A 24,891-nucleotide genomic window follows, 5' to 3' on the forward strand; every position below is an offset into this window, starting at 1 on the left:
TGTTGCTCTGAAACACTGCCACTCTCTCTCCTTCAGAACCTAACAGTCTTAATAGGAAGGATATTTCTAACCACTAACAGTACAAGCCATAATCGACCCCACAGTACACCAGCCTACCATATAGAAGAGCCATCTCCTTTATTAGACAAAGAAACACAGAAACTGCTTCCTACCATATATTTCTATGAAGGTTGGATCATTATTATCACATTTTAATCCACAAAACAGTTCATTTGAACTGATTCAGATAACAAGTGTATTATACCCTTTGATTACGACATACTAGTATCGCCTTGAAACTGAGCCATTTTGAATATTTTTGATAACTTTATCTTCTGAAGTACTGTAAAGATTGGCAACTGATTATGATGATGCATCAGAAGCCGCTTAAAATAACATTTTGTAGTGGGATTTCGTTAAAGGAATCATATATGGAACAATTTAGTTCAGATTATTATCTTCAGATTTTGAAGTATTGTTTGAATTGAACTACATAAGCATTTTTTTCATCCTACATATTTATATTTTTTACCACTAGAAGTGCTGGAACGGAAATTACTCTACCCTGATATTTCACTTTTTTGAGTTGAATTAGTGTGTGCTATCAAAGTACTTTTTGGCAATAACTAGTGGTCAAAAAAGCATCTGTATGTTTTTCTTGTTCCTGCATACTTCAAACCTCATCTAGGCAATATTGCCTAATGTGGAACAGTGATCTACCAAAAGACAAAAAAACTTAAAACTTGTAGTTTCGGACACCATTTCAATATCACATGGTCAGGTTTAACACAGCAAAGCCATCTCTCAATTTAAATGCTGCACCAGGTATTTCTGAGTTAATTGGATTCACTTTAGTTACAAACTAAATCTGATTCTTGCACAGTGCAAAAACACCAATATTTTGGCAAAATCACTTACACTCGCCCTCTTTTTTATGTCGCCCCAGTTTTTCTCTTCTGCTCAGTCACTGCCTCTAATTTATCGCATGCTATCGCTTGCACTCTCTCTATTCCTAACACTATGTTGCAAAGCTTGTGTCTTCAAAAATGCAGATCCTCCTTCCTACCTCCCCCTGGCCCTCCCAAGTAATCCCCAGTTTTTGTCTGCTAAGTACAGTGTAATGGTCTTTTGATGCGGAGTTATTTTCGGGTCCTCAACACATGTATTGCAAAGAAACTAAAGATAGTGATTGTGGGGATAACATATGGCATTATAGAGTTTTTTTCCCCCCCAGAGGTCAATATAAGTCTTGTACTCTGAACTACTTGTAGATGCAGATTTGATGGTTTGGGAGGCTGAGTTCACCTGGTCAGTTCAGGAGTTTAAGGCAATTTTCACTTCTATGGGGCATTCAAAAAGGGATTAACGAGACGCTATATAGTATGTTGTGAGTCCAGCAACATTCCTAGGCTTTTGATCTTCATGCTATAGGCAATGAAGAGGCTGGGTAAGTGTTAAAATATGGATGTTTGTGACAATCGGTTTAGAGAAATATCAGTTACCTTTCAGATGCATTTTTTAAGGCTCCTTGCTATGCAAGAATCAAAAGTAGACTGTGTCTAAGTCCTCATAATGGTTATTTTTGCTGGTGATGCTCAGCGGGTAGAGTATTATGAATGTCACCTTTGATCCTCAATGAGGCTGTGGAGATGGATCATGCAATTCTCTGGTACTAGGTCTGATCTTTTTTTTTTTTACAGGCCCAATACAAGTCAATGAGGGCTGCTGAACCTTGGGGGTAAGTCGTACTACCAAAGAGCTGATTCGTTAACATTCTCTGTTTGAAGGAAAGGATCAGGGAAAATGCAATGGGCATAGAACTTGAAAATCTAGAACTCGAGTCACATTCACTGTTGATCGTTATCTCATGAAAAGATAAAGCATCCTTTCTGAAAACTAATATGCCTCGCACCGTATTTCATGAAGCTCAGAATGCCTATTGCAAAATTACTGGTGTAGTCAAAGAATGCCGTACCCAAGGCACCATGCCCAGGAGCCAGACCAGAAACAGCAGTTTTCTGTTTTCCTGCTCCATATGGATGAAATACATAGAGAGAGAAATCAGACATGCAGGCAGTGAAACTGAGACCCGATGAACTGCAGCTGGAGCTTGTCAGATCTGACTGGCTGCTGCTGTGCCGACTTCTGCCTAGAGGGCTACCGATATTTGAAGAACCTACAAGAGATTGAAAAACAGCAACATCAGTCTCTAGTCTGAATCAAAACTTCATTAAGTTAGTAAATAACATTTAAAAACACATTTTCAAAAGTGTCAATGTATTATGTATGCAGCACCCAAACTCTAAGTGCCTTCACTGTTGCACAGGCATTTCTATCTGATTTGCCTAGGCAAACACATTTAATTAATATGGAGATAAACACATTTAATTAATATGGAGATTAATGGCAGAGTTCTGCCAGGTCCGTGCTGTTTTTGTTAAACGGGCCAGTGCCTTAAGGGGTCCAACATTTCCACTCCCAAAGATGACAGCGATTCGGACAATTTATATTGTCAACTGCAATTGCCGTAGAATTCGAATAAATGTATTTACATCTCAGACACACACAAAAAATAGACAATGTATTCACACAGCTCTTCTTAAAATCTTTATACATAATTCATCCTTTGTTTTTTTTTTTTTGCAGTTATTTTATTGCGCAGTTAAAATGATTAGATAGACGTTTGTAAATCCATATTCCAGGAGACGAGGCAATATAAATCTGCATGGGAAAGTTGACGGGGCACATTTGAGCCACTGTAAGTCTTTCATATATAATTGAACTTAAAATTCTAATTCCAAAGAGAGCAGGTGAAATGTCCTCCCAGGTGGCCATTTGTTTCCAAGCTCTGCATCAAGCACCCTTTAATATCAAGCCTTAGTGACTGTTTTTATTTTAGCTACATGCTTCCACCTACCTTCTGCCATAATGCACATAACCATTATAAACTCTCAGATCAAATTATACAAAGAAATGACAGAATATAAACCAAATTTTAATTGTGACTTGTCATTCTTCCCTCTGAATATGTCCTTCTACCCGATTGATTAATTTGTACTGTCCATTTCTATTTACGGACATGCAATAATTCAGACCTGTCACACAAGTTACTTACCTTCGGTAACGATATAACTGTAAGAAACAGTAGTTAGTGTTAGATTCCTTACCTTAGAATATCCCCCAGGCGTCAGACTGGATCCGGAAAGTTTTGCGTAGCAGTACCGCTGCGCGTCGCTAGGCATCGTCTACGGCTCCGTGTCTGTCGTCGTTGGCGCCAGGATGGCGTCGCCGGAGTACTTAGACGCCGCCCTCGCGCTCTGACGTCAGTTCTTATACACAGCTTTTCCGCGCCAGGAATGCAGAGCCAGGATAAAAACCGACACTGGTGCCATAAATCTAGGGCCCTCAAAGGGATGTACCTTGACCCTAGATATCGGTTCGCAGAACGGGGAGGATGGGTGGGGCGGTAAGGAATCTAACACTAACTACTGTTTCTTACAGATATATTGTTACCGAAGGTAATTAACATGTGCATCTGAAAGAAACAGGTTAGTGTTAGATTCCTTACCTTAGAATAGATACTCCAACAATACCAACCCCGGTGGAGGGTCTGCGAACCAATGATCACACCAGAAAGTCCTGCAGAACAGAACGGCCGAAAAAGCTCTCTCTCCGGACTTGGCTGTCCAGGCAGTAGTGTCTAGCAAATGTGTGCAGCGAGGCCCACGTAGCTGCATGACATGTCCTGCAAGGGGACTCCCCGACCCAGGGCAATAGTAGCTGCCGTGGCCCGAGTGGAATGGGCCCTCAGCCCAACAGGGGGCTCCTTTTTAGCCAAAGAGTAGCATACCTTGATGAACAACAAGACCCACCGAGAGATGGTCCGTTTGTGCACCACCCGTCCTTTCTTAGCGCCCACATAACCAACAAAGAGCTGGTCGTCCACCCGGAACTGGCGTGTGCGGTACAGATAGAATGAGACCAGACATTTTGGGTCCAGACGGTGGAGCCTCTCTTCCTTTTTCGAGGGATGCGGAGGCGGACAGAAGGTGGGCAAGGTGATAGACTGCCCGATGTGGAAGGCTGCGACTACCTTGGGCAGGAAAGAGGGACGCGTTCTCAAGACAACTTTGTCCGGATGGACAGAAAGGAAAGGAGGTTTGGAAGAAAGAGTCTGGAGCTCACTCACTCTCCTGGCAGAGGTGATGGCAACCAGGAAGGGAGTCTTAAGAGTGAGAAGACGAAGAGGGCAATTGTGAAGTGGCTCGAAAGGAGCGCACATCAAATAAGTAAGAATAAGGTTCAAGACCCACTGAGGCATCACGAAAGGAACAAGAGGAAACATGTGAGTGATGCCCTTCAAGAATCTATTTACAACAGGGGACTTGAAAAGAAAAGGCTGATCAGGTAGCCTTAAAAAGGCTGAAATGGCCGAGAGGTAGTCCTTGATAGTGCCCAGAGCAGTGCCCTGCTGGGCAAGAGAAATAAGAAAGAGGAAAACCTCTGAAGGGGGGCAGAAAGAGGATCCACAGCCTTTGCTGTGCACCATGCCACAAATTATACCACCTGCAGGAGTATACCAATTTTGTGGAGGGACGCCTGGCTGCCAGAATCACATCACAGACGTCAGGAGGCAAGTCAAATTGCCTCAACTGTCGCCGCTCAATCTCCACGCATGGAGGTGGAGACTGGACAGGTTCGGGTGGAGGACCGTCCCCTGCTGCTGCGAAGAAGGTCCTCCTGAAGAGGCAGACGAATCGGGGGATCAACTGACATGCTGAGTAGCTCGGGATACCAGTATCTTTGTGCCCAGTCCGGAGCCACAAGGATTACTTGGGCCCGGTCGCGCCTGATCTTCTTCAGCCCTCTGGGCAGAAGAGGTATAGGTGGAAAGGCGAACAAAAGACAGCAGCTCCACTTGCGACGAAAAGCGTCTCCGAGCGAGTCCTGCTTTGGAAATTCCAACGCGCAGAACTGATGACATTGCGCGTTCTCTTCTGTGGCGAATAAATCCAACCAAGGCTCTCCCCACTGCTGAAAGAGACCTTGCACCACGTCCGAGTTCAGACGTCATTCGTGATCCATCATGCACCGACGGCTGAGTTCGTCCGCCCTGGCGTTCAGGGAACCTGCCAGGTGTTGAACCACAAGGGTCACGCCCTGATTTTCCAGCCATTGCCAGAGGCGCAGAGCCTCCGGATACAGGGTCCACAACCCCACCCGCCCTGTTTGTTGGAGTACCACATGGCGGTGGTGTTGTGAACACCTGCACTACACTCCCCCGGACAGAGGGGAGGAATGCTTTCAGTGCAAGTCTGATCGCCAGCAGCTCCAGAAGGTTGATGTTAAGCCGGGACTTTGCCGGAGACCAGAGGCCTCTGATCTCCTCCTCTCCTATGTGGCCCCCCCCGCCCAGGAGGGACGCATCCGTCACAACTACGTGCTCCAGGTTGGGGTAGGGAGATGGATCTGCTGCTGACCCAATCACGGTCCGTGAGCCACCACTGCAACTGTCTTGCAGTGCCCTCTGAGATCAGGATGTGGTCAGACAGGTTGCCTTGATGCTGGGCCCACTAAAACTTCATGTCCCATTGCAGAGCTCGCATCCGCCACTGGGCGTGATGCATCAGAAGGATGCAGGAGGCCATCAGCCCGAGAAGCCGCAGCGTTCACCTGACCGAGACTCGGCATAAAGGTTGAAAGATCTGAATCAGAGCCTGAATATCCCCAACCCGTGTTCAGGAGGATAAACCCGAAACCGGGCCGAGTTAAGAGCCGCTCCGATGAAGAGGAGATTCTGAGAGGGACACAGGTGTGACTTTGGCACATTGATGGAGAACCCCAGCAGGTGCAGGAGGTTAGCAGTAGTCTGAAGGTGGCTGACGACTGTCTGAGGCGAGCCCGCCTTCAACAAACAGTTGTCGGGATAGGAGAACTGGCAACCCCAATGTGATCAGATGAGCTGTGACCACCGCCATCACTTTCGTGAACACCCGAGGGGCGCTGGTAAGGCCGAAGGGGAGCACGATAAACTTAAAGTGCTTGTGGCCTACCGTGAACCGCAAGTAGCACCGGTGGGCCGGCAGGACATGGATGTGAAAATAAGCGTCCTGCAAGTCCAACGCCACCATCCAGTCTCCAAGGTCTAGGACAGTTAACACCTGAGCCAAAGTCAGCATCTTGAACTTCTCCTTCCGGAAGAAGCCGTTGACATTCCGCAGGTCCAAGATAGGACGTAGGCCCCATTTGTCCTTCTTGGGAACCAGAAAGTAGTGGGAGTAAGAACCACACCCTACTTCGGGCCCAGGAACACGCTCGATGGCCCCCTTGGTCAAGAGGGCAGTAACTTCCTCTTGCAGAAGTTGCAAGTGAACCCCGACACGCCGTGGTATTGCGGTGGCATGGCTGGAGGGGTCACCTCGAAGTAGCCCCTTCGGACGATTTGCAGCATCCACCTGTCCGATGTGATGGTGCACCAGTGGAGGAGGTGATGGCGAACCCTGCCCCTCACTGCAGTCGAATGGGCCCGAAAACTCGGACTAGGAAGGCTTGGAGGCGGATGCTGCGGGGGGGGGGGAGAACTGGCCTCGCCACTGTTCCTTGGCACCACCAAGGCGGTTACCACATCCGCCACCGCGCTGAATGTTAGTTTGCGGGCCGTGGCTGGCAGGACGTGAGGGGCGCCCCTTCCTTGGCCACGAAAGGAGCGAAAGGCAGAAGTTTGCTGGCGCTGGCCCGACAGGTCCAAGGACTTGGCCGTAGCCCTGGAGTCCTTGAAATGCTCAAGCGCACTGTCTGCCTTGTCGCCAAAGAGGCGACGGCCATCAAAGGGCATGTCCATGAGGGAATTCTAGACATCAGCCGAAAAGTCGGCTGACCTCAGCCAGGCGTGGCAGCGAACCGCCATAAATCGCCCTGCCCAGCAAGTTTGTGGTATCCAGCCCACATCGGATAGAAAACCGTGCTGCATCTCGCCCTTCCGCAAGTGCTTGAGCGAGTTTGACCCGGGCCTTCTCCGGGCAACCTGGCAGCACTTCTGCGACCGTGTCCCACAGAGAGTGGGTATAACAACCCAAAAGGCAAGCTGTGTTGACTGACCGCGAACCCCAACTGAGTGAGGAGAACAGTTTCTTAGCGAACTGCTCATATCTTTTGGATTCCCATCAGGTGGAGCAGTCGGGAATTCGGTCTGGGAGTTAGAGGCCTGGATAACCAGGCTCTCGAGGGTGGGGTGGGTGGACAGGAAGCTAGGGTCGCCCGGGGCAGGGTGGTGGCGCGTGGCCACGTTCCGATCTACAGGGGGACCTGTAGCGGGCCTGGACCAAGTGCCCAACAGAACGTCAGTAAGGGCCTCATTAAACGGCAGTAGAGGCTCCGATGAGCTTGCCTGCGGTTTAAGGACCTCGGTGAGGAGGTTAGTCCTCACGGCTGCGACGGGGAGCTCAAGAGCCAAGGCCTTGGCCTCCCTCGTCAGCACCACGCTGTAAGCAGCCCCCTCCTCCGTAGCCATGGTAGGAGGGGAGACAAAGCCAGTGTCGGGCGAAGTGTCCAAATCGCTGGCCTTCCCTAGATTCATTGCCCAATCCTGAAACGACTGGCACTCTCGTGCCAGAGGGTCCTCAGACCCCTCCCAGTCCCCCTCGCCTCCCATCTCCTGATAGCCAGGTTCAAAGGATGGGGCCGGATCATAGAAGAATTGCTCTTCCCTCGTCGTCGAATGAGGCGTCGAGCGACACCGGTCTGACACCGGATCCGGACCGAGGGAGGGAGGGACTGAGGACGACGTCGTCCTGAGACGGCGTCGGGGGCCCACCCTGGGGGCCGGCGCCGGCGTCGTAAGGTCGACCAGCGGCGACCCGGATCCGGTGGGGCCCTGTGGCGTCGGGACTGGAGACGTCGACGGCGCCGGGGCCGAAGCACCCGACGGATCCGGGGCTTAAGCACCCGGCCCGCTTGGGCTCCCAGTCGGGCCGCGGGGTCCGAAGGCGCCACAGCAGCGACCTCATGGCCATGAGGAAGGCATCGATCTCCTCCGGCATCGCGTTCAGCCCAGGGACTGGCAGGTATGGAGCTGGCAGCGGTGCCTGTGGCTTCAGCGGAGCCGCGTGGGCGGGTCGCCTGAACCCCCGGCCGCCTCGCGCAAGAGTCGGAAGAGCGATGATGTCTATCCGACTTCTTGTGCCTCTTACCTGAGGACTTGGAGCTCGACGAATGGTGTCGACTCGCCGAGCTTCGATGACTGTGGCCCCACGACCGGTCCTTCGACCTCCTCCTCGACCTGGACCGTGAACGGCGCGGGCCGACTGCCGGAGCTCGAGGCGCTTACGGGACCGCTCCCGCCTAGCCAGGGCACGACTTGTCGTCATGGTCGGCCCTAAGGCAATACAGGCACCGGCGGTGGGGGTCGGTAACTGACATCAATCGGTTGCAATCGGCACAGGACTTGAACCTGGGCTTCCCTACCGACACCAATAGTCTTTACGACTCGAAACAAGATCAAAAAGATCGAAAAAGTTAGTCAAAAAATGACTAAGGAGTACTGCTTTATCTGGATCTGCGCTTGCTGGAGCGGAAAAAAGAAGAACTGACGTCAGCGCGCGAGGGCGGCTTCTAAGTACTCCGGCAATGTCATCCCGGCGCTGACGACGAACGCGGAGCCGCAGACGACGCCTACCGATGCGCAGGGGTACTGCCACGCAAAACTTTCCGGATCCAGTCTGACGCCTGGGGGATATTCCAAGGTAAGGAATCCAACACTAACCTGTTTCTTTCAGATTGAGTTGTTAGAAGTTCTATGTGTTGTTGGGTCCCTTGAATGGATGAACAGCATAGTAGATTATGCAGTAGGGCCAAAAAGTCCTTGAACCCACTGATTATGCTTCTTCAGAAATGACAAATAGGAAAATAGCACATTTTCGGCCCCACATACTTAAATGTACACCTCAAATACTCTGAAACCCTTTGTAAACAAAATCACCCTTCTGCACCTAGAAGGAATCTCCATACTCCCGGTCCAACACATCCTTAACAAACCAGTCACCCGCAGATCTAGACAATCCTACTCCATCAGTCCAAGAAATACACCATGTGGAATCATCAACCATCTGATGCAGCATTATTTGCATACACTACAGAAACCCTGTTCAAAGACTTGCGTACATATTTCTAAAGTGAGATAGTGCGACCCTCTTAAAAATACCCTAACACATATTTCCAACAAAAATGGAGTAGCTCTCATGCACTAGAAGCAACTTCCTTGCACAATTTTGCCTCTTCCAGACTCAAACTTGTTGGAAGATATAGTTTATTTCAATTGGCTTATTACAATTATTTCTATATTATTAGTAGTATAAACAGGCTAACCAATACTCATAAATCACCATCATTTATACAACTTACAACATCCTCATTCACTTAATTTGATATTCTTCTCAAATGCGACATATGGTCACCTCACTAGGGATTCTCCGAATCCTTGTGCAATATGCTCTATCTGGAACCACCAAAGGTAAATCAACAACCTCTTCTTTGGAATAATACAATCAGCAAACACTGTATGCCCTTGAGGGATAACAACTAAATAGGACTCCAAGATATGGTCATCTTTGGCACATCCTGGTTTTACAAACAAGTGCCTGGGAAAAAAACTTTATATAGAAGTACAGCTCCTACGAATACACACAAATGTCTTCACTTTGAGCGCCTTGTTATGCCTTATCATCTTGGGAGACAATACTGCAACTGGTAAATAATGATACAACCACATTATCTTTTTAGAGAGTTCGGCACCTTGGAATGAGGAACAACATGGAAATGCCACATTTTCCCTCCTTCCACGTTATAGGGCTTAGAATGAGCAGAGTATATATTTTTTCAAACTTTTTTACCTTATTGAATTTGTGAGGAAAGAAAAGTTAAGGAACGGGAAGCATTATGGGCACAAGTAGAAATTCCAATTGAAAGTGCTACAAGACAGCTACATCTTTTCCTGTCAAATTGCACCTTCTGAACAAACAAGAAAAATAGCATTTTCATAAAGAAGGCAAGCCTTTATCCAAAATCCACACAACTAAAAACCTCCCAGAAACTCAGCAAAATTGTCCTTCTTCATATATCAAAATGTAAAACAATTGAGCCAACCAAAACTTTAACCCATACTTTGCAGAACAGCTAACTAAATCAAACGTAGCTTTTGCAGTTTGAAAACTGGCCATCAGTCACTTGTAAAAAGATTATTAATTAGGCTTGCCTAATGCTGCTGGATATCATTAACATCCCCAGCTAGTAAAGAGAAAGGGCACATTCCTATTCCTCAAACGAGAGAGCCAAACTACCCCTAAATGCACAAAGCGCAATTCTTAAAACAATGCAAAGAAATACTCATCGTCAAACCCTCTACACAATCTTAAATTGCTAAACAATACTATTCCTTAGGCCGGAGTAACATCTTGAATAGAGAAACTTCCCACATGATTTCAAATTAGGTTTTAGACCAGTCAACCTAAGAATACATACGAGAAGGCTTACTACAATTAATTAATGCTGCAGAATCACCAGCCCTGATCCTACTACATCTGTTGGTAGTGATCAATAGCATTCCTAAAGTCCTTCTGCACAAGCTACAAAAGGTGCCAGGCGTTAATTACATTTCACACACCAGTCTTTAATCTTTTCTCTTCAAAAGTCAAAAACTCACAACAGCATCAACAATCGCAGCTTAATTTTAGAGAAGTACCATGCTCATGTGGTGTTTCTCAAGGCACTGAACTCAACTCTGCATTATTAACTATTTACCCAAGATCAATCACTAACATTTCTAGCCGCTGCATTATGAACTATCACAGGTATGCATGGTAAGCTGCTCTTTCTCCTGGAAAGAACTTTTAGGTAGCAGAAATGTTACCTAGGAGAACGAACAAATAAAAGGATAAAACTAAAGAAAACTCACAAGGCAGTACACAAACACTGTTTGGGCAGATTTTTTTTTTATATACCGTCATGAACGGTCCTAAGCTAAAAATCAATACTTTAAGAAAAATGTACTTACCTTCAACAACATTCTTTCTGATGGACAATATCTAACCTCAGAGTTCTCACCTTTACAATATCCCCATGTCAATAAGTGGCGCCCTGATGCTTGACTGGACGCCATGTTGCCCCAGAACTGACAGAGTAGAGACACATATAATAAACACTCCAACATGCTGACTTCAGTTTTTTACTCTTTCTCCTTCCATGCCTTCGACACAGAGCACTTCGAACAAATTTCAGGTGACAATGTGCTAAAATCTAACTTGGATCCTTGTTATGATTTTCAGGAGTCCACTCCATGGAATGGGAGTTGGGAAGGCAGTGAGGAATCTGGTTAGATAGTGTTTCCACCAGAAAAGGCGTTACCAAACATAAATAACTTGTTCTTCTGATGTATAATTCTTTGTTTTATTAACTTTGTACTTTATTGCACATCCAATTTTAACACAGCTCTTATAGCCTACAACCCGGGGCCGGCAGCAGATCAAACCATCACATCCTCATAGTCTTAATATGTCTCACACAGCCTTCATGCCAGCATCCCTGGGGCCTGGCGGCAAAAAAAGTATTGTAATGTATTGGGAGTTTCCCCAGCAATCAATCAATGTGGCGCTGCTTTGATTGCGTAGGCTCATGACAGCCACTTTCAACTCTGTTGAAGTTGTTCCATTGCGTCCGAACCCTCAGGGCTATAGGCCAGGAGAAGTGTCCTCCTTATTACTATTCTTAACTCCTACCCCCTTTACCCACCCTTCCCACCTCAACAGAAACTATCCCATCCCAATGTGTTCCTGCCCACCCAGTATATCACTACACCTCTATGTACTGCCTGAGAAAGTCGTGAGCCGCACCCCGCAGCCTCCACCCACCAGTGTGTGTTACTCAAAAACTAGAAGCAGGTCCCCAGTGTGCTACTCCGCTACCCTCCCACAATGTGTGTATCATGCTGCTGCACCAACCCATTCCTCCCACTATGTACCAATAAGTTCCCTGTGGCCTAGACCTCTACCCCCAACCCGAGCAGTGCTTAAGTGTTCAAACATCTCTCCCCGAGTTTTCGACATCCTCATCCTGTACGTCGCCTATCTCATCCCCCTCTAGGTCACGCTCTGTGACTTCGCTATCTCTAGCGCTTAGATAAGTCCTATACAGCCCCCAGAAATTCTTGGGTCGACTCTTCGGAGGGAGCAGTTCGCTGTACGTCTCTGACTGTGTACAGCAGTATAGCAAATCTGTCGCCCACCTTTTCTGAGTCGGTAGTGGCCCCCTCATCCAGCACATAGCCACTGTTCGTTTAGCGATCAGCAAGGCCATATTCGCTAGTCGCCTCAGGGCCACCGGAAGTGTCTTGGAATAACCCAGCAGTGCCAGGGCCGGGCAGAGCGGGATTTCTACACCCAGTATCAGCACTAGTTCAGAGAAAACCTCCTTCCAGAACCTGTGGATCCCGGGGCAAGACCACGCCATGTGGATGAAGTCCGCCGTTGGGAGGTGGCAGCGCTCACATTCCGCCGAACGTCTCAACCCGCACCTGTGCAGTCTCTCCGGTGTATAGTAGACACGCTGCACGTATTTGAAATGAATCAGCCTATGTCGGCTATTCAGAGATATCTTCCGAGTGTTTGAGCAGCAATAATGCCACATCTCATCAGATATTTGCGTCTGTAGGTAACGCTGCCAGTCAGTTCTAGCCTTAGAGAGCAGTTGTTTCTTGTGCCGGTCCCCCAATTTCTTGAGATTGGTTACAAGTTTGCTGGACGCTGGGTTTTTAATCACATAGGTGAGTTCCGGCACATCCGGTGGTTCAGCCAGTTCTGGACCAAGCAGTTCCTGCAGGGCACAGCGTACTCTGTGGAATTGAAAGCTGTGCAGCAGCGTATTCCCTGTCTGAGACTGAAGTACTTGTTAGAGAGTTTTCACGCTCCCGTTAAGGAATAGATCCCCCATCTTAGTTATACCTAGTTCACGTGGTGCCTTTATCACCCCTTTCTCTGCCAGTGGGGGAAGCCATATCGCCCACTCTACATGCATGAGTGGTGAATACAGTATCTCACCATCCTGTGCGCGCAATAACTCATTCCATGCGTGATTCATAGTCTTAATGGAGTCCAATATCCCAATTCTGCGGTTCACATGTTGACATATCGTGGCCGGGAGAGGGGTAGGGTCCGCAAACAGACGCTCTAATTTTACATGTGGAATATCGGGATTTCCATGGATCCACGTGTGGAGATGTGCCGCCTGCGCTATTCTGTAATAACGCTCCAGATCCGGCGCTCCCAGACCTCCCATTTCATAAGGCATCATTAATGTCTTCCATTGGACTCTGGGCTGTTTACCTCCCCAAGCAAGTTTGATAAGTGTTTGCGTGAGTTGCCGAAAGAAGGTTCTAGACAGGACTACCGGGAAGGCACAGGAGTTTTAAAGGAAACAAAGTGGCAGCTGTGCCAAAGCTGCACATGGCAACACATTACAATAATTCCAACTTGCGATGCAAGTCAGGCTTAATGTAACAAGTTGTTTGATACCAACAAGTGCCAAATTTGGTGGCACCGTTCAGACAATAGTACAATTGAGGGGTCAGATTGTAACACTGAACTGGCCAATTGGGCAACCAAGTCTTTCTGCAATAAAAACTGTCGTTTTGCTGGTTTTATTGTCAGGACATGTAAGGTACATGTCCTGCCTGTGCCAAATGATGTACCCTGCCTTTAGGACTTGTTAGGCCTGCCAGAGACTTACACAGATGTACAGGGGAAGTAGTGGCTTTGCCATTGCTTTCAATAGCAAAGCCGGGCTATTGAGGTCTGGTTATCAGGCCCTAGTGTACTCTCGGAGTCGAAAGAACAGCAGCATCAGTCAAAATACTTGTGGGTGACCATACAAAAAGAGGTATTCCTTTACAGTAGACTAGGGACATATCCTAAAGTTACGCAAGGAGTGTTCTCTTTGACCTTGTTTCAGGGTACTGCAGAGAAACAGGGAAAATATATTGTACTGATTCTGCTAGGGTTTTTTTAGTAGAACATGAAGATTGGTGCACAGGCAGGTAAGCAATGGGTGTGTAAACACAAAGTATAACACGGTGCACGCAGGTCAGGGGAAATCCCAAAATAACCCCTGTGTATGTGTGGGTACAAACCCACAGCGAAACATAGTCCTGGGCACACGTTAGAATATGAATATACAATAAAGTTCTTTTGTCGAGTTTTTTGTAGTAAGTAAGTAGGGTCAACATCAGAAGGTTCTTTGGGTTGTGTATTTAATTATTTTCATAAGAAGAAGGGAAAAAACAACCAGCCGACACGCGTTTCGTCATGCGGGAAAGTATTCAACCTAAAGAACTTTCTGATGTCGACCACTACTTACTTGACTACAAAAAACTCGACATAAGAACTTTATTGTATATTCATATTCTAACGTGTGCCCAGGACTTTGTCTTAGGGAAAATAAATTGATAATAGAAAATGTTTTCTGATAACTAAGACACTGCAAAAGGATAGAATATTGGAAAATGTCATTTGAACAAATGAAATTAGGGATTTCGGGTATTCCTGGCACAGGCGGCATGAGGATGACAGATATTTTGTCTAAAGTGAATCCCTGAATGGCTGTAATGAAATAAAGATCATAGTTCAAGTTTTCGTTCTAGTAACATGTGTTACAAGATAAGGGTATGCCAAAAAAAACAGCTGAGATGGAATGAAGGGAGAGTCCTGTAGGGTCACAGACATGTAAGATAGCCAAGGTCGACTTGCAACAGCTGTAGCGATGGCGACTTTTATATACAAGTGACAAAGGGACAATGCAACAGTGAAAGAGGGAAAGTTATGAATTAAGTAAAAAGTGGCACCTCAGTAGTATGCTGGCTTGATTGCTGTAATTGGTGAAGTTGAGGATTATCTAGAAGGGAAGGGACATCTATTTTGAAACCAGAGGGTGACTAGGCCCTGCAGAATGTGATATCTGTGCTTCTTTAAGTGGTAAGTGATGAGTTAGGGAGGAATTCAGAATCACTCAATGGCTAGTCTACACTACAAGTGAGGTAAATGATTATTTGTGGTATAAGTTAACTCTGGGAGTGTGCTCAGGGAAATATGGTTGAGTGTTAAACTAAACTGGGAGAAAAGTATACATACTCCAGAATTAAGTTTAAAGGGGACTCTCAATGCTACAATATCTAAATATTTTGTCCTCTAGTGTGACAGTTGGATATATGATTAAACAACTACTGCCTAAACTACAAATTCCTTAACCACGAAGGGTAAACAACGAGCAATGCCAAACCACTACATTGTTTACAACGTGTACCTAAACAACGAAAAAAATATTCAAATTGCTCAATACCCATTTACACCAATATGTTGTTTAAAATCCGCATGAAATGCACAACTATTCTCCGTGACCCCAGTCTCAGGTTATCTCCAAACCTAGGAAAGGCCTTTGAGGCACAACCTTCTGTGTGTGAAACACGTCGTGCACTTACTTTCTTTTAGGCATCTCTCTCTGCTGCAGGGCTGTGAAACGTGCGCTGTATCTGAGAGTGCATGTTATTGTTATTGAAAAAAGCCGGCTCTGATTCCAGTGCTGCTGCCCTCCTCCACGCTGTGGACAGGATTAAGTGCGGTGAGTAGCACCTTAAACCACCAGCTCAAATCAAGCACAAGGCTACGAGGCCTTGACTGAGAAACGGCAGAGGCAGCAACAGCTTTCAGTCATCCTCTTCGCAGAGCTGGATTCGAGCATGCAGTTGGTGACCTTGAGCTGATAAGCTTTTTAACATGGTGCCAAACCTCTGAACCGCGCTGTCTCCTTTCATTCCAGGAGATGCTGTAATATTCATGACGATGCAATAAATCAGCCACTGTTGACAATAATATATCCTCTTGGCTGTTCTTAGGAACAAGTTGCAAAAAAATTAAATTATTAAAAGTATGTCCTTTCAACATTACAAAAAAGCGGGCAAAATTAAAACAACCCTCTTGTCTCTCTAGGACCATAGGCGTGTTCTCTTCAGATATGCAGTTAAGAGTTTTACGTGTGTCTGGGGTTTAAAAATGATTTGTCCTTGGGTTTGCAGGGTTAACATCCTGCATCCATTCATCAGAGCAGGCCTGCCTTGTGCAGAGTGAGTCATGTCATAGTTGTGGTTTTCTTAGTTTATGAAAGTCGTTGTTAAGGATGTCGTGGTTAACTGATTGGTCGTTGTTCGGGATTCGTGGTTCAGGTAATTCGTTTTTCAAACTTCATTGTTGAGGATGTTTCCCGTGACAGTTTATAATATGTACTGAGCATAGCAAAATGTATCTACTACATCAAACGGAATTTCAGGCAATATCAAAATGTTTTACTAGAATTAATTACCTTTTCCAGGTGAAATTCCTAACTTCATGGTTAAAAAAAGTAAAATACTTTGATTTTCCCTAACGCACAAGTTACTTACCTTCGGTAACAATATATCTGTAAGAAACAGTAGTTAGTATTAGATTCGTACCTTAGAATACCACCAGGCGTCAGACTGGCTTCAGAAACTTTAGCCTAGCAGTACCCTTGCGCGTCAGTAGGCGCCCCCTGCGGCTTCGCGTCCGTCGTCGGCGTCGTGGGCGCCGGGATGACGTCTGAGTACTTAGACGCAGCCCTCGCGCGCTGATGTCAGTTCTTATACACAGCTTTTTCCGCGCCAGAAACGCAGAGCCATGATAAAAACCAACACTGGTGCCATGAAACTAGGGCCCTGAAAGGGGATGACCTTAACCCTAGATATCGGTTCGCAGAACGGGGAGGATGGATGGGGCGGTAAGGAATCTAATACTAACTACTGTTTCTTACAGATATATCATTAGCGAAGGTAAGTAACTTGTGCATCTGAAAGAAACAGGTTAGTATACCCCAGCAATACCAACCCCGGTGGTGGGGTCTGCAAACCAATGATCACACCAGAAAGTCCTAGAGAACGTAATGGCCGAAAAAGCCATCTTTCCGGACTTGGCTGTCCACGCAGTAGTGTCTTGCGAACGTGTGCAGCGAGGCCCACGTAGCTGCCCGACCGATGTCCTGCAAGTGGACTCCCCGACCCAGGGCAGTAGTTGCCGCCGTGGCCTGAGTGGAATGAGCACGAAGCCCCACAGGAGGCTCCTTTCGAGCCAAAGAGTAACAAGCTGTGATGCACAAGACAACCCATCGAGAAATTGTTTGTTTGTGCACCGCCTGTTCCTTCTTAGCATCCACGTAACCAACAAAGAGTTGGTCATCCACCCGGAACTGGCGTGTGCGATCCAGATAGAAGGACAGCGCACGTTTTGGGTCCAGACGGTGGAGCCTCTCTTTCTTTTTCGAGGGATGTGGAGGCGGAAAGAAGGTGGGCAAAGTGATGGACTGCCCGATGTGGAAGGCTGTGACTACCTTGGGCAGGAAAACGGGGTGCATCGCATTACAACTTTGTCCGGATGGACTGAAAAGAAAGGAAACTTAGAAGAAAGGGCCTGGAGCTCACTCACTCTCCTGGCAGAGGGGAAGGCAAACAGGAAAGCGGTGTTCAGAGTAAGGAGGCGAAGAGGACAGTTATGAAGTGGCTCAAAGGGAGCGCACATCAGAAAAGTTAGACCAAGGTTCAAGTTCCACTGAGGCATCACGAAAGGACCTGGAGGAAACATATGAGTGATGCCCTTCAAAAACCTATTTACAACTGGGGACTTAAACAAGGAGGGCTGATCAGGTACCCTTAAGAAGGCGGAAATGGCCGAGAGGTAGCCCTTCAGAGTGCCCAGAGAAGAGCCCTGCTGGGCAAGAGAGAGAAGAAAGAGGAGAACCTCTGAAAGAGGGGCAGAAAGGGGATCCACAGCCGTTGCTGTGCACCATGCCACTAATTTTTTCCACCTGCAGGCGTATACCTATTTTGTGGAGGGACGCCTGGCTGCCAGAATCACATTACAGACTTCAGGAGGCAAGTCAAATGGCCTCAACTGCCGCCGCTCAATCTCCACACATGGAAGTGGAGACTGGACAGGTTCGGGTGAAGGACAGTCCCCTGCTGCTGCGACAGAAGGTCCTCCTGAAGGGGCAGACGTATCGGGGGATCAACAGACATGCTGAGTAGCTCGGGATACCAGAACCTCCATGCCCAGTCCGGAGCCACAAGGATGACTTGGGCCCGGTCGCATCTGATCTTCTTCAGCACTCTGGGCAGAAGTGGTATAGGCGGAAAGGCGTACAACAGACCACAACTCCACTCGCGACGAAAAGCGTCTCCGAGCGAGTGCCGCCTTGGAAATTCCAACCCGCAGAACTGATGACATTGTGCGTTCTCTTCTGTGGCGAATATATCTTACCAAGGCTCTCCCCACTGCTGAAAGAGGCCTTGCGCCACGTCCGAGTTCAGACGGCATTCGTGATCCATCATGCACGGACGGCTGAGTTCGTCCGCCCTGGCGTTTAGGGAACCTGCCAGGTGTTGAACCACCAGGGTCACGCCCTGATGATCCAGCCACTGCCAGAGGCGCAGAGCCTCCTGTCATAGGGCCCACAACCCCACCCCGCCATGTTTGTTGCAGTACTACATGGTGGTGGTGTTGTCCGTGAACACCTGCACTACACTCCCCCGGACAGAGGGGAGGAATGCTTTCAGTGCAAGCCGGATCGCCCCCAGCACCAGAAGGTTGATGTGGAGCCGGGACTCCACCGGAGACCGGAGGCCTCTGATCCCCGCCTCCCCCATGTGGCCCCCCAGCCCTGGAGGAACGCGTCCGTCACAACTACGTGCTCCGGTTGGGGTAGGGAGAGGGATCTGCTGCTGACCTAATCGCGGTCCGTGAGCCACCACTGCAACTGTCTTGCAGTGCACTCTGAGATCAAGACATGGTCGGACAAGTTGCCCTGATGCTGGGCCCACTGAAACTTCAGATCCCACTGCAGAGCCCGCATCCGCCACCTGGCATGATGCACCAGAAGGTTGCAGGAGGCCATCAGTCCCAGAAGCCGCAGCGTCAACCTGACCAAGACTCGGGATAATGGCTAAAAGATCGGAATCAGAGCCTGAATATCCCGAACCCGCTGTTCGGGAGGATAAACCCGAAACTGCGCTCCGATGAAAAGGAGCTTCTGAGAGGGACACAGGTGCGACTTTGGCACATTTATGGAGAACCCCAGCAGGTGCAGGAGGTCGGCCGTAGTCTGGAGGTGGTTGACGACTGATTGGGGCGAGCCCACTTTCAACAACCAGTCATCGAGGTAGGGGAAGACTGAAACCCCTAACCTGCGCAGATGAGCCGCGACCACCGCCATGACTTTCGTGAACACCCGTGGGCCGCTGGTAAGGCCGAAGGGGAGCACGGTAAACTGAAAGTGCTCGTGGCCTACCGTGAACCGCAGGTAGAGCCGGTGGGCCGGCAGGACGGGGATGTGGAAATAAGTGTCCTGCAAGTCCAACGCTACCATCCAGTCTCCCGGGTCCAGGGCAGCTAAGACCTGAGCCAGTTCAGCATCTTGAAACTCTCCTTCCGGAGGAAGCCGTTGACGTTCCGCAGGTCCAAGATAGGGTGTAGGCCCCTTTTACCCTTCTTGGGAACCAGAAACTAGTGGGAGTAACAACCACACCCTACTTCTGGCCCAGGAACGCGCTCGATGGCCCCCTTGGCCAAGAGGGCATAACTTCCTCTAGCAGAAGATTCAAGTGATCCCCCGACACGCGGTGGTACTGCAGTGGCATGGCTGGAGGGGTTGCCTCGTAGGGGAGGGAGTAGCCTCTTCGGATGATTTGCAGCACCCACCTGTCCGATGTGATGTTGCGCCAGTGGAGGAAGTGATGGCGAACCCTGCCCCCCACAGTGGGCCTGAAAGCTCGGACTAGGAGGGCTTTGAGGCGGATGCTGCAGGGTGGATGTGGACTGGCCTCGCCGCTGTCCCCGGGCACCACCACAGCTGTTACCACGTCCGCCAGTGCGCTGGATGTTAGGCTGCGGCCCGAGGCTGGCAGGACGTGTGGGGGCGCCCCTTCCTTGGCCGCAAAAGGCAGCAGGTTGCTGGCGAAGGGCCGACAGGCCCAAGGACTTGGCCGTAGCCCTGGAGTGCTTAAAGCGCTCAAGTGCACTCTCTGCCTTGTCGCCAAAAAGGCGACAGCCATCAAACGGCATGTCCATAAGGGTGTTTTGGACATCAGCTGAAAAGTTAGCGGACCTCAACCAGGCGTGGCGACGAATCGCCACCGTCGTTGCCATCGCTCTACCTAGCGAGTCCGTTGTATCCAGACCACATCGGATGGAGTACCGCGCTGCATCTGGACCCTCGGCAAGGGCTTGGGCGAGTTCAGTCCGGGCCCCCTCCGGACATTGTGGCAGCACGTCCGCGACCATGTCCCACAGAGAGTGGGTATAACGGCCCAAGAGGCACGCGTTGTTAATGGACCGCAACCCCAAACTCAGTGAGGAGAACATCTTTTTGCCATACTGTTCGTACCTCTTGGATTCCCGATCGGGGGGAGCCGTCGGGAATGCAGTCTGTGAGTTGGAGTATGACCAGGCTCTCTGGGGTGGGGTGGGTGGACAGGAAGCAAGGGTCGCCCGGAGCCGGGCGGTGGCGTCTGGCCACGTTCCTATCTACAGGAGAACCTGTAGCGGGCCTGGACCAGGTGCCCAAAAGAATGTCAGATAAGGCCTCATTAAACGGCAACAGAGGCTCCGAAGAGTTTGCTTGCGGTTTAAGGACCTCAGTGAGGAGGTTAGTCCTCACGGCCGCGACGGGGAGTTCAAGGGATAAGGCCTTGGCTGCCCACATCAACACCACACTATAGGCAGCTCCCTCCTCTGAAGCCACGGTAGGAGGGGAGACAAAACCAGTGTCTGGCGAGGTGTCCAGACCACTGGCGTCCCCTAGCTCACCTGCCCAGTCCTGATAAGGCTGGCACTAACATGCCAGAGGGTCCTCAGACCCCTCCCATTCCGCCTCACCACCCATCTCCTGGTACTCAGGGTCAAATGATGGGTCTGGGTCATAGAAGTAGAAATCTCCCATCGGCGTCAAGAGCCTCATCGAGTGGCGTCGCACCGGCGCCGGACCCAGATCGAGGGGAGGACCGGGGACGACACCCTGGGGGCCGTCGCCGGCCGGCGATGACCCGGAACCGGATACGGCGGGGCCCTGCGGCGTCGGGACCTAAGTCGCCAACGGCGCCTGGGCAGAAGCACCCGAAGGCGCCGGGGCCGAAGCACCCGGCCCAGTCGGGGCCGCTTGGCCCGAAGGCGCTGCGGAACCAGACAGAGGAGTGAGCGACCTCATGGCCATGAGGAACGCCTCAATCTCCTCCAGCGTTGCGTGCTGCCCAGGGACCGGCGGGTATGGAGCAGGCCGCGACGCGTGCGGCGGAGCCGTGTGGCGGTGTCGCCCGAACCCCCGGCTGCGTCACGCGAGCGTCGGGGGGAGTCGGAAGAGCGATGTCGCCTCTTCGACTTCTTGTGCCTCTTACCTGTGGACTTGGAGCTCAAGGAGTGGTGACGATCCTCCGAGCCGTGACAACTCCGGCCCCGCGACCGGTCCCTCTACCTCCTTCCGGACCGGGACCTTGAACGGCGCGCGGGGCCGCTCCCGCCTACCCTTCGACGTCAAGACCCAGCAGTCGGGGCACGACTTGTCATCGTGGTGGGGTCCCAGGCAATGAAGACACTGGCGATGGGGGTCGGTAACCGACATCAGTCGGTTGCAGTCGACACAGGACTTAAACCCGGGCATCCCTACCGGCACCGTCGGAGTCGTTCAACTTTGAAAAATGATCAAAAATGATCCAAAAAGTTTAGTCAAATAGTGACTAAGGGTACCATGTTCCCGGATCAGCGCTTGCTGGCGCAGAAAACATAGGAACTGATGTCAGCGCGCGAGGGCGGCGTCTAAGTACTCCAGCGACGTCATCCCGGCACCCACGACGCCGACGACGGACGCGGAGCCGCAGATGAAGCCTACCGACGCTTACGGGTACTGCTACGCAAAAGTTTACGGATCCAGTCTGACACCTGCGTGTATTTAATAAGGTAAGGAATCTAATACTAACCTGTTTCTTTCAGATTTAACCATACTGCCCATTTCTAAAGATTTTTCATTGATTGGCATGTACTGCCTTACTTACCACCCATAATGGGAACTGATCACTGGTCTGCATTTCTCACGTTAGATATCCTCTCACTTTGTTTTCTTAGCTTTCATTTTACATTTGCCTATTTTTGTTGATCTTTGGTTGGCAATTAATCGGTAAACAATGCACTTAAAAAACTAAAGATGTGCAAATGACTGCAATAACTCACACAGCCTCTCAATAAAATTGAAACAAATTTTAGCAACAAATAATATGATACTATAGCCTGCAGCCAACTTTTGGAACACCTTTATCCATTTGAAAGTTATAGACTGGACTCCACTCATTTTGGTGTTTTTTACAATGAACATCTCATTTCGGATAGACTTTAATTTGTGACCAATTTACAACTGATACAAAGTGATATCAATATGTGTTCTTGCCTCCATACTGACTGGACAGCAGAGACTATGTAAGGTAGGCACATTTTCAATCTTACATCATATAGCTGAAGAGATTTCTCTACCCAAAATACAAAATGTGCAAGAATGTAAGCTTCTCTACAAATCAAACCATCCATACATTGGTGTCAGATTGATTGGGCCCTAAAACCACTGGTAGGGTCACCATGTCAAACTCTATTAGTTACCTCAAAGTTGCTTTAAACTATATCCTCTAATAAATTACAGAAGTCCTCAGTAGAATGCTACCTCCGTATATCTTCCTACATATGGCTAGTCCCTAAATTACTGAAAACACTAGTAAACGGATGTGCAGCATTATACAGCAAAGTAGGAATACATATAAAATGAATCACATTAACATATCTGTGGCAAAGTATTTAACATAGCACATAAAGCTGAACAACCTTATGTTCTTACCTTGCATTCCAGATTTATGTGCCATTTTTAACCCATTTTGCAAATTAATATTGCTCATTGAAGGTATATCTGATGGATGAGTGCCTAAAGTTTCCACTTCTGTTCGATTAGAAGAGAAGACCAAATCTAAAGATGGCAGCTTCAGCATACATTCTACTCTTGATACAGGTAAGCAGCTGAATTTGATCTGGGAGGGCTAAAGAAGACGACAGTGAACATAACTGTAGCATATAATATAAATATAGAATTAAAACACTGCATGCAGCATAGTGAACCGGACAACCACGGTGTGAGGCGATATTCCTAATCATCTCATGGTTTTTGGAAATAGAAAAGGGAAGAGTGTTGAGACGACATGCTTTAGGCAGCATTGCAAAGTTACCACAGAGGTTTCTAGGCAGAATTCACCAGATCAGCACTAGAGGAATACGTTTCTAGAAAATATCCCAAAACTCGGTGCAAGAACACCAATTTTCAGTGTTATTCCCCATTCCTTAGGTGATAATTTGGCATACAACAATAATTTTGATTCAGAATTATCAATACTTTCCATCAATAATTTTGAGATCTGAAATTACTGTTCACGGTTGTGGAAATAAACAGTAATTTTAGGAGGTCCACCATTTTATATAATTTCCACTAACAATAGGAGAAATTGGTAGGTACGGGCTCTCATAGGGTGATAATATCTCCGTTTCTGAACATATTCAGGGGTGAAAAAGTTCACTGGGGCCTCACAGATTATCATTGCACATATCTAGCATTTTCTGTAGTACTTACATATACGTCTTCACTCATATGACAAGCCATAGTCTCTATTGAACTGATATTCACCTTATAACCTGAAAAGAAGCTAAACTCATTTCACAGGAAGAAATAAGTAAAAAAACATACATATAAGCAAACATAGAGGGGCCTTCTCCACCTATTGGTCTCTTCAACTGTCATTAACATTTGGCTTCCACCCATCACAGCAAAAAACAATGGACAACAGATGATAAGCCACTGACTTTCTGCATTGTGAGAGGCAGCATTTTGCCTGATTGCATGTGCCAATCTGCTAAGAAATACATACTTTTTCAGTACCAGGGCTGATGAGCCAACAACGCACTTTGCCAATGTCTTTTCATTTCATTTCTTACTTTTTTCTTTCTTTAGTCATCTTTGTGTGTTTAAGCTATGTGTTCATGTTATTGTACATCAACATTAATAGCACCTTTTCTAAACGTTAATAAGAAACATTTTCCTGTGAGGTGCAATAAAACTCAAAAGTGTTTCTATACCTGCTCTAAGAATAGCTAGCAGGAAGCACATGTACTATTCTAGTAAAATTGCAAGCATTGTTTATTTTTTCTATTTATTTTATTGACCGATTAGGGCTGCATTGTTCAGACACCATGTTTTTTTCTTTTGATTTTATATGCTTGAAATAATGAAAAAAATAACAATCGCACCAGCTTGCCCTGGCCAATCACTCTGGTTTTGCCAGTGCTTGTTTTCATAGGTATCAATTGCCCTGCACTGCATTATCCTTTGACAAATGTATGATGTTATAACACATGTCTTTACCACACAAATGCCTTGACCATGCAAGGCAAGTATATGTAAGGTAAGTGACCCCTTCACACACAAATACATGGAACATGTTTCTTACCCTGTAAGCATTTGTTTGTGGCATGTAGTGCTGTAGATTCACATGCTCTCCATACTTCTGTCATTTAGTGTTGTGCTCAGATGTGTACAACTTGTTTTTCTTTGCAGAAGTCTTTTGTGTCACGAGTTATAGTCACTCCCCCTGTAACTGGTAATGTGCATGGACATCAGCGTCATTGTTCGATTGTTTTCCCGCATGACTTGAGGATGGAGATGGAACATAGAAGTTTTAGAAGATGGCCATGCGACTGAATGTTGAAAATAAAAGTA

The 24,891-nt window shown here is 48.0% G+C and overlaps 1 protein-coding gene across 15 annotated transcripts in view; it reads right to left on the reverse strand.

The window, feature by feature from the left end:
• The window catches only part of BLTP1 (bridge-like lipid transfer protein family member 1), a 1,831,302-nt gene that overhangs the window by 243,644 nt on the left and 1,562,767 nt on the right, over positions 1 to 24,891 (reverse strand). For all 15 annotated transcript variants that reach the window (XM_086962202.1, XM_086962209.1, XM_086962198.1 and 12 more), the window contains 2 exons: positions 22,969 to 23,164; positions 1,976 to 2,176 (listed from right to left, as the gene is read on the reverse strand). In XM_086962202.1, coding sequence (XP_086818328.1) covers positions 1,976 to 2,176; positions 22,969 to 23,164 — 397 coding nt within the window. The remainder of the gene's footprint in view (positions 1 to 1,975; positions 2,177 to 22,968; positions 23,165 to 24,891) is intronic.

The sequence above is a fragment of the Lissotriton vulgaris genome, chromosome 3_1 (genome assembly GCF_964263255.1).
Source record: "Lissotriton vulgaris chromosome 3_1, aLisVul1.2, whole genome shotgun sequence".
Classification (NCBI taxonomy): Eukaryota; Metazoa; Chordata; class Amphibia; order Caudata; family Salamandridae; genus Lissotriton; species Lissotriton vulgaris.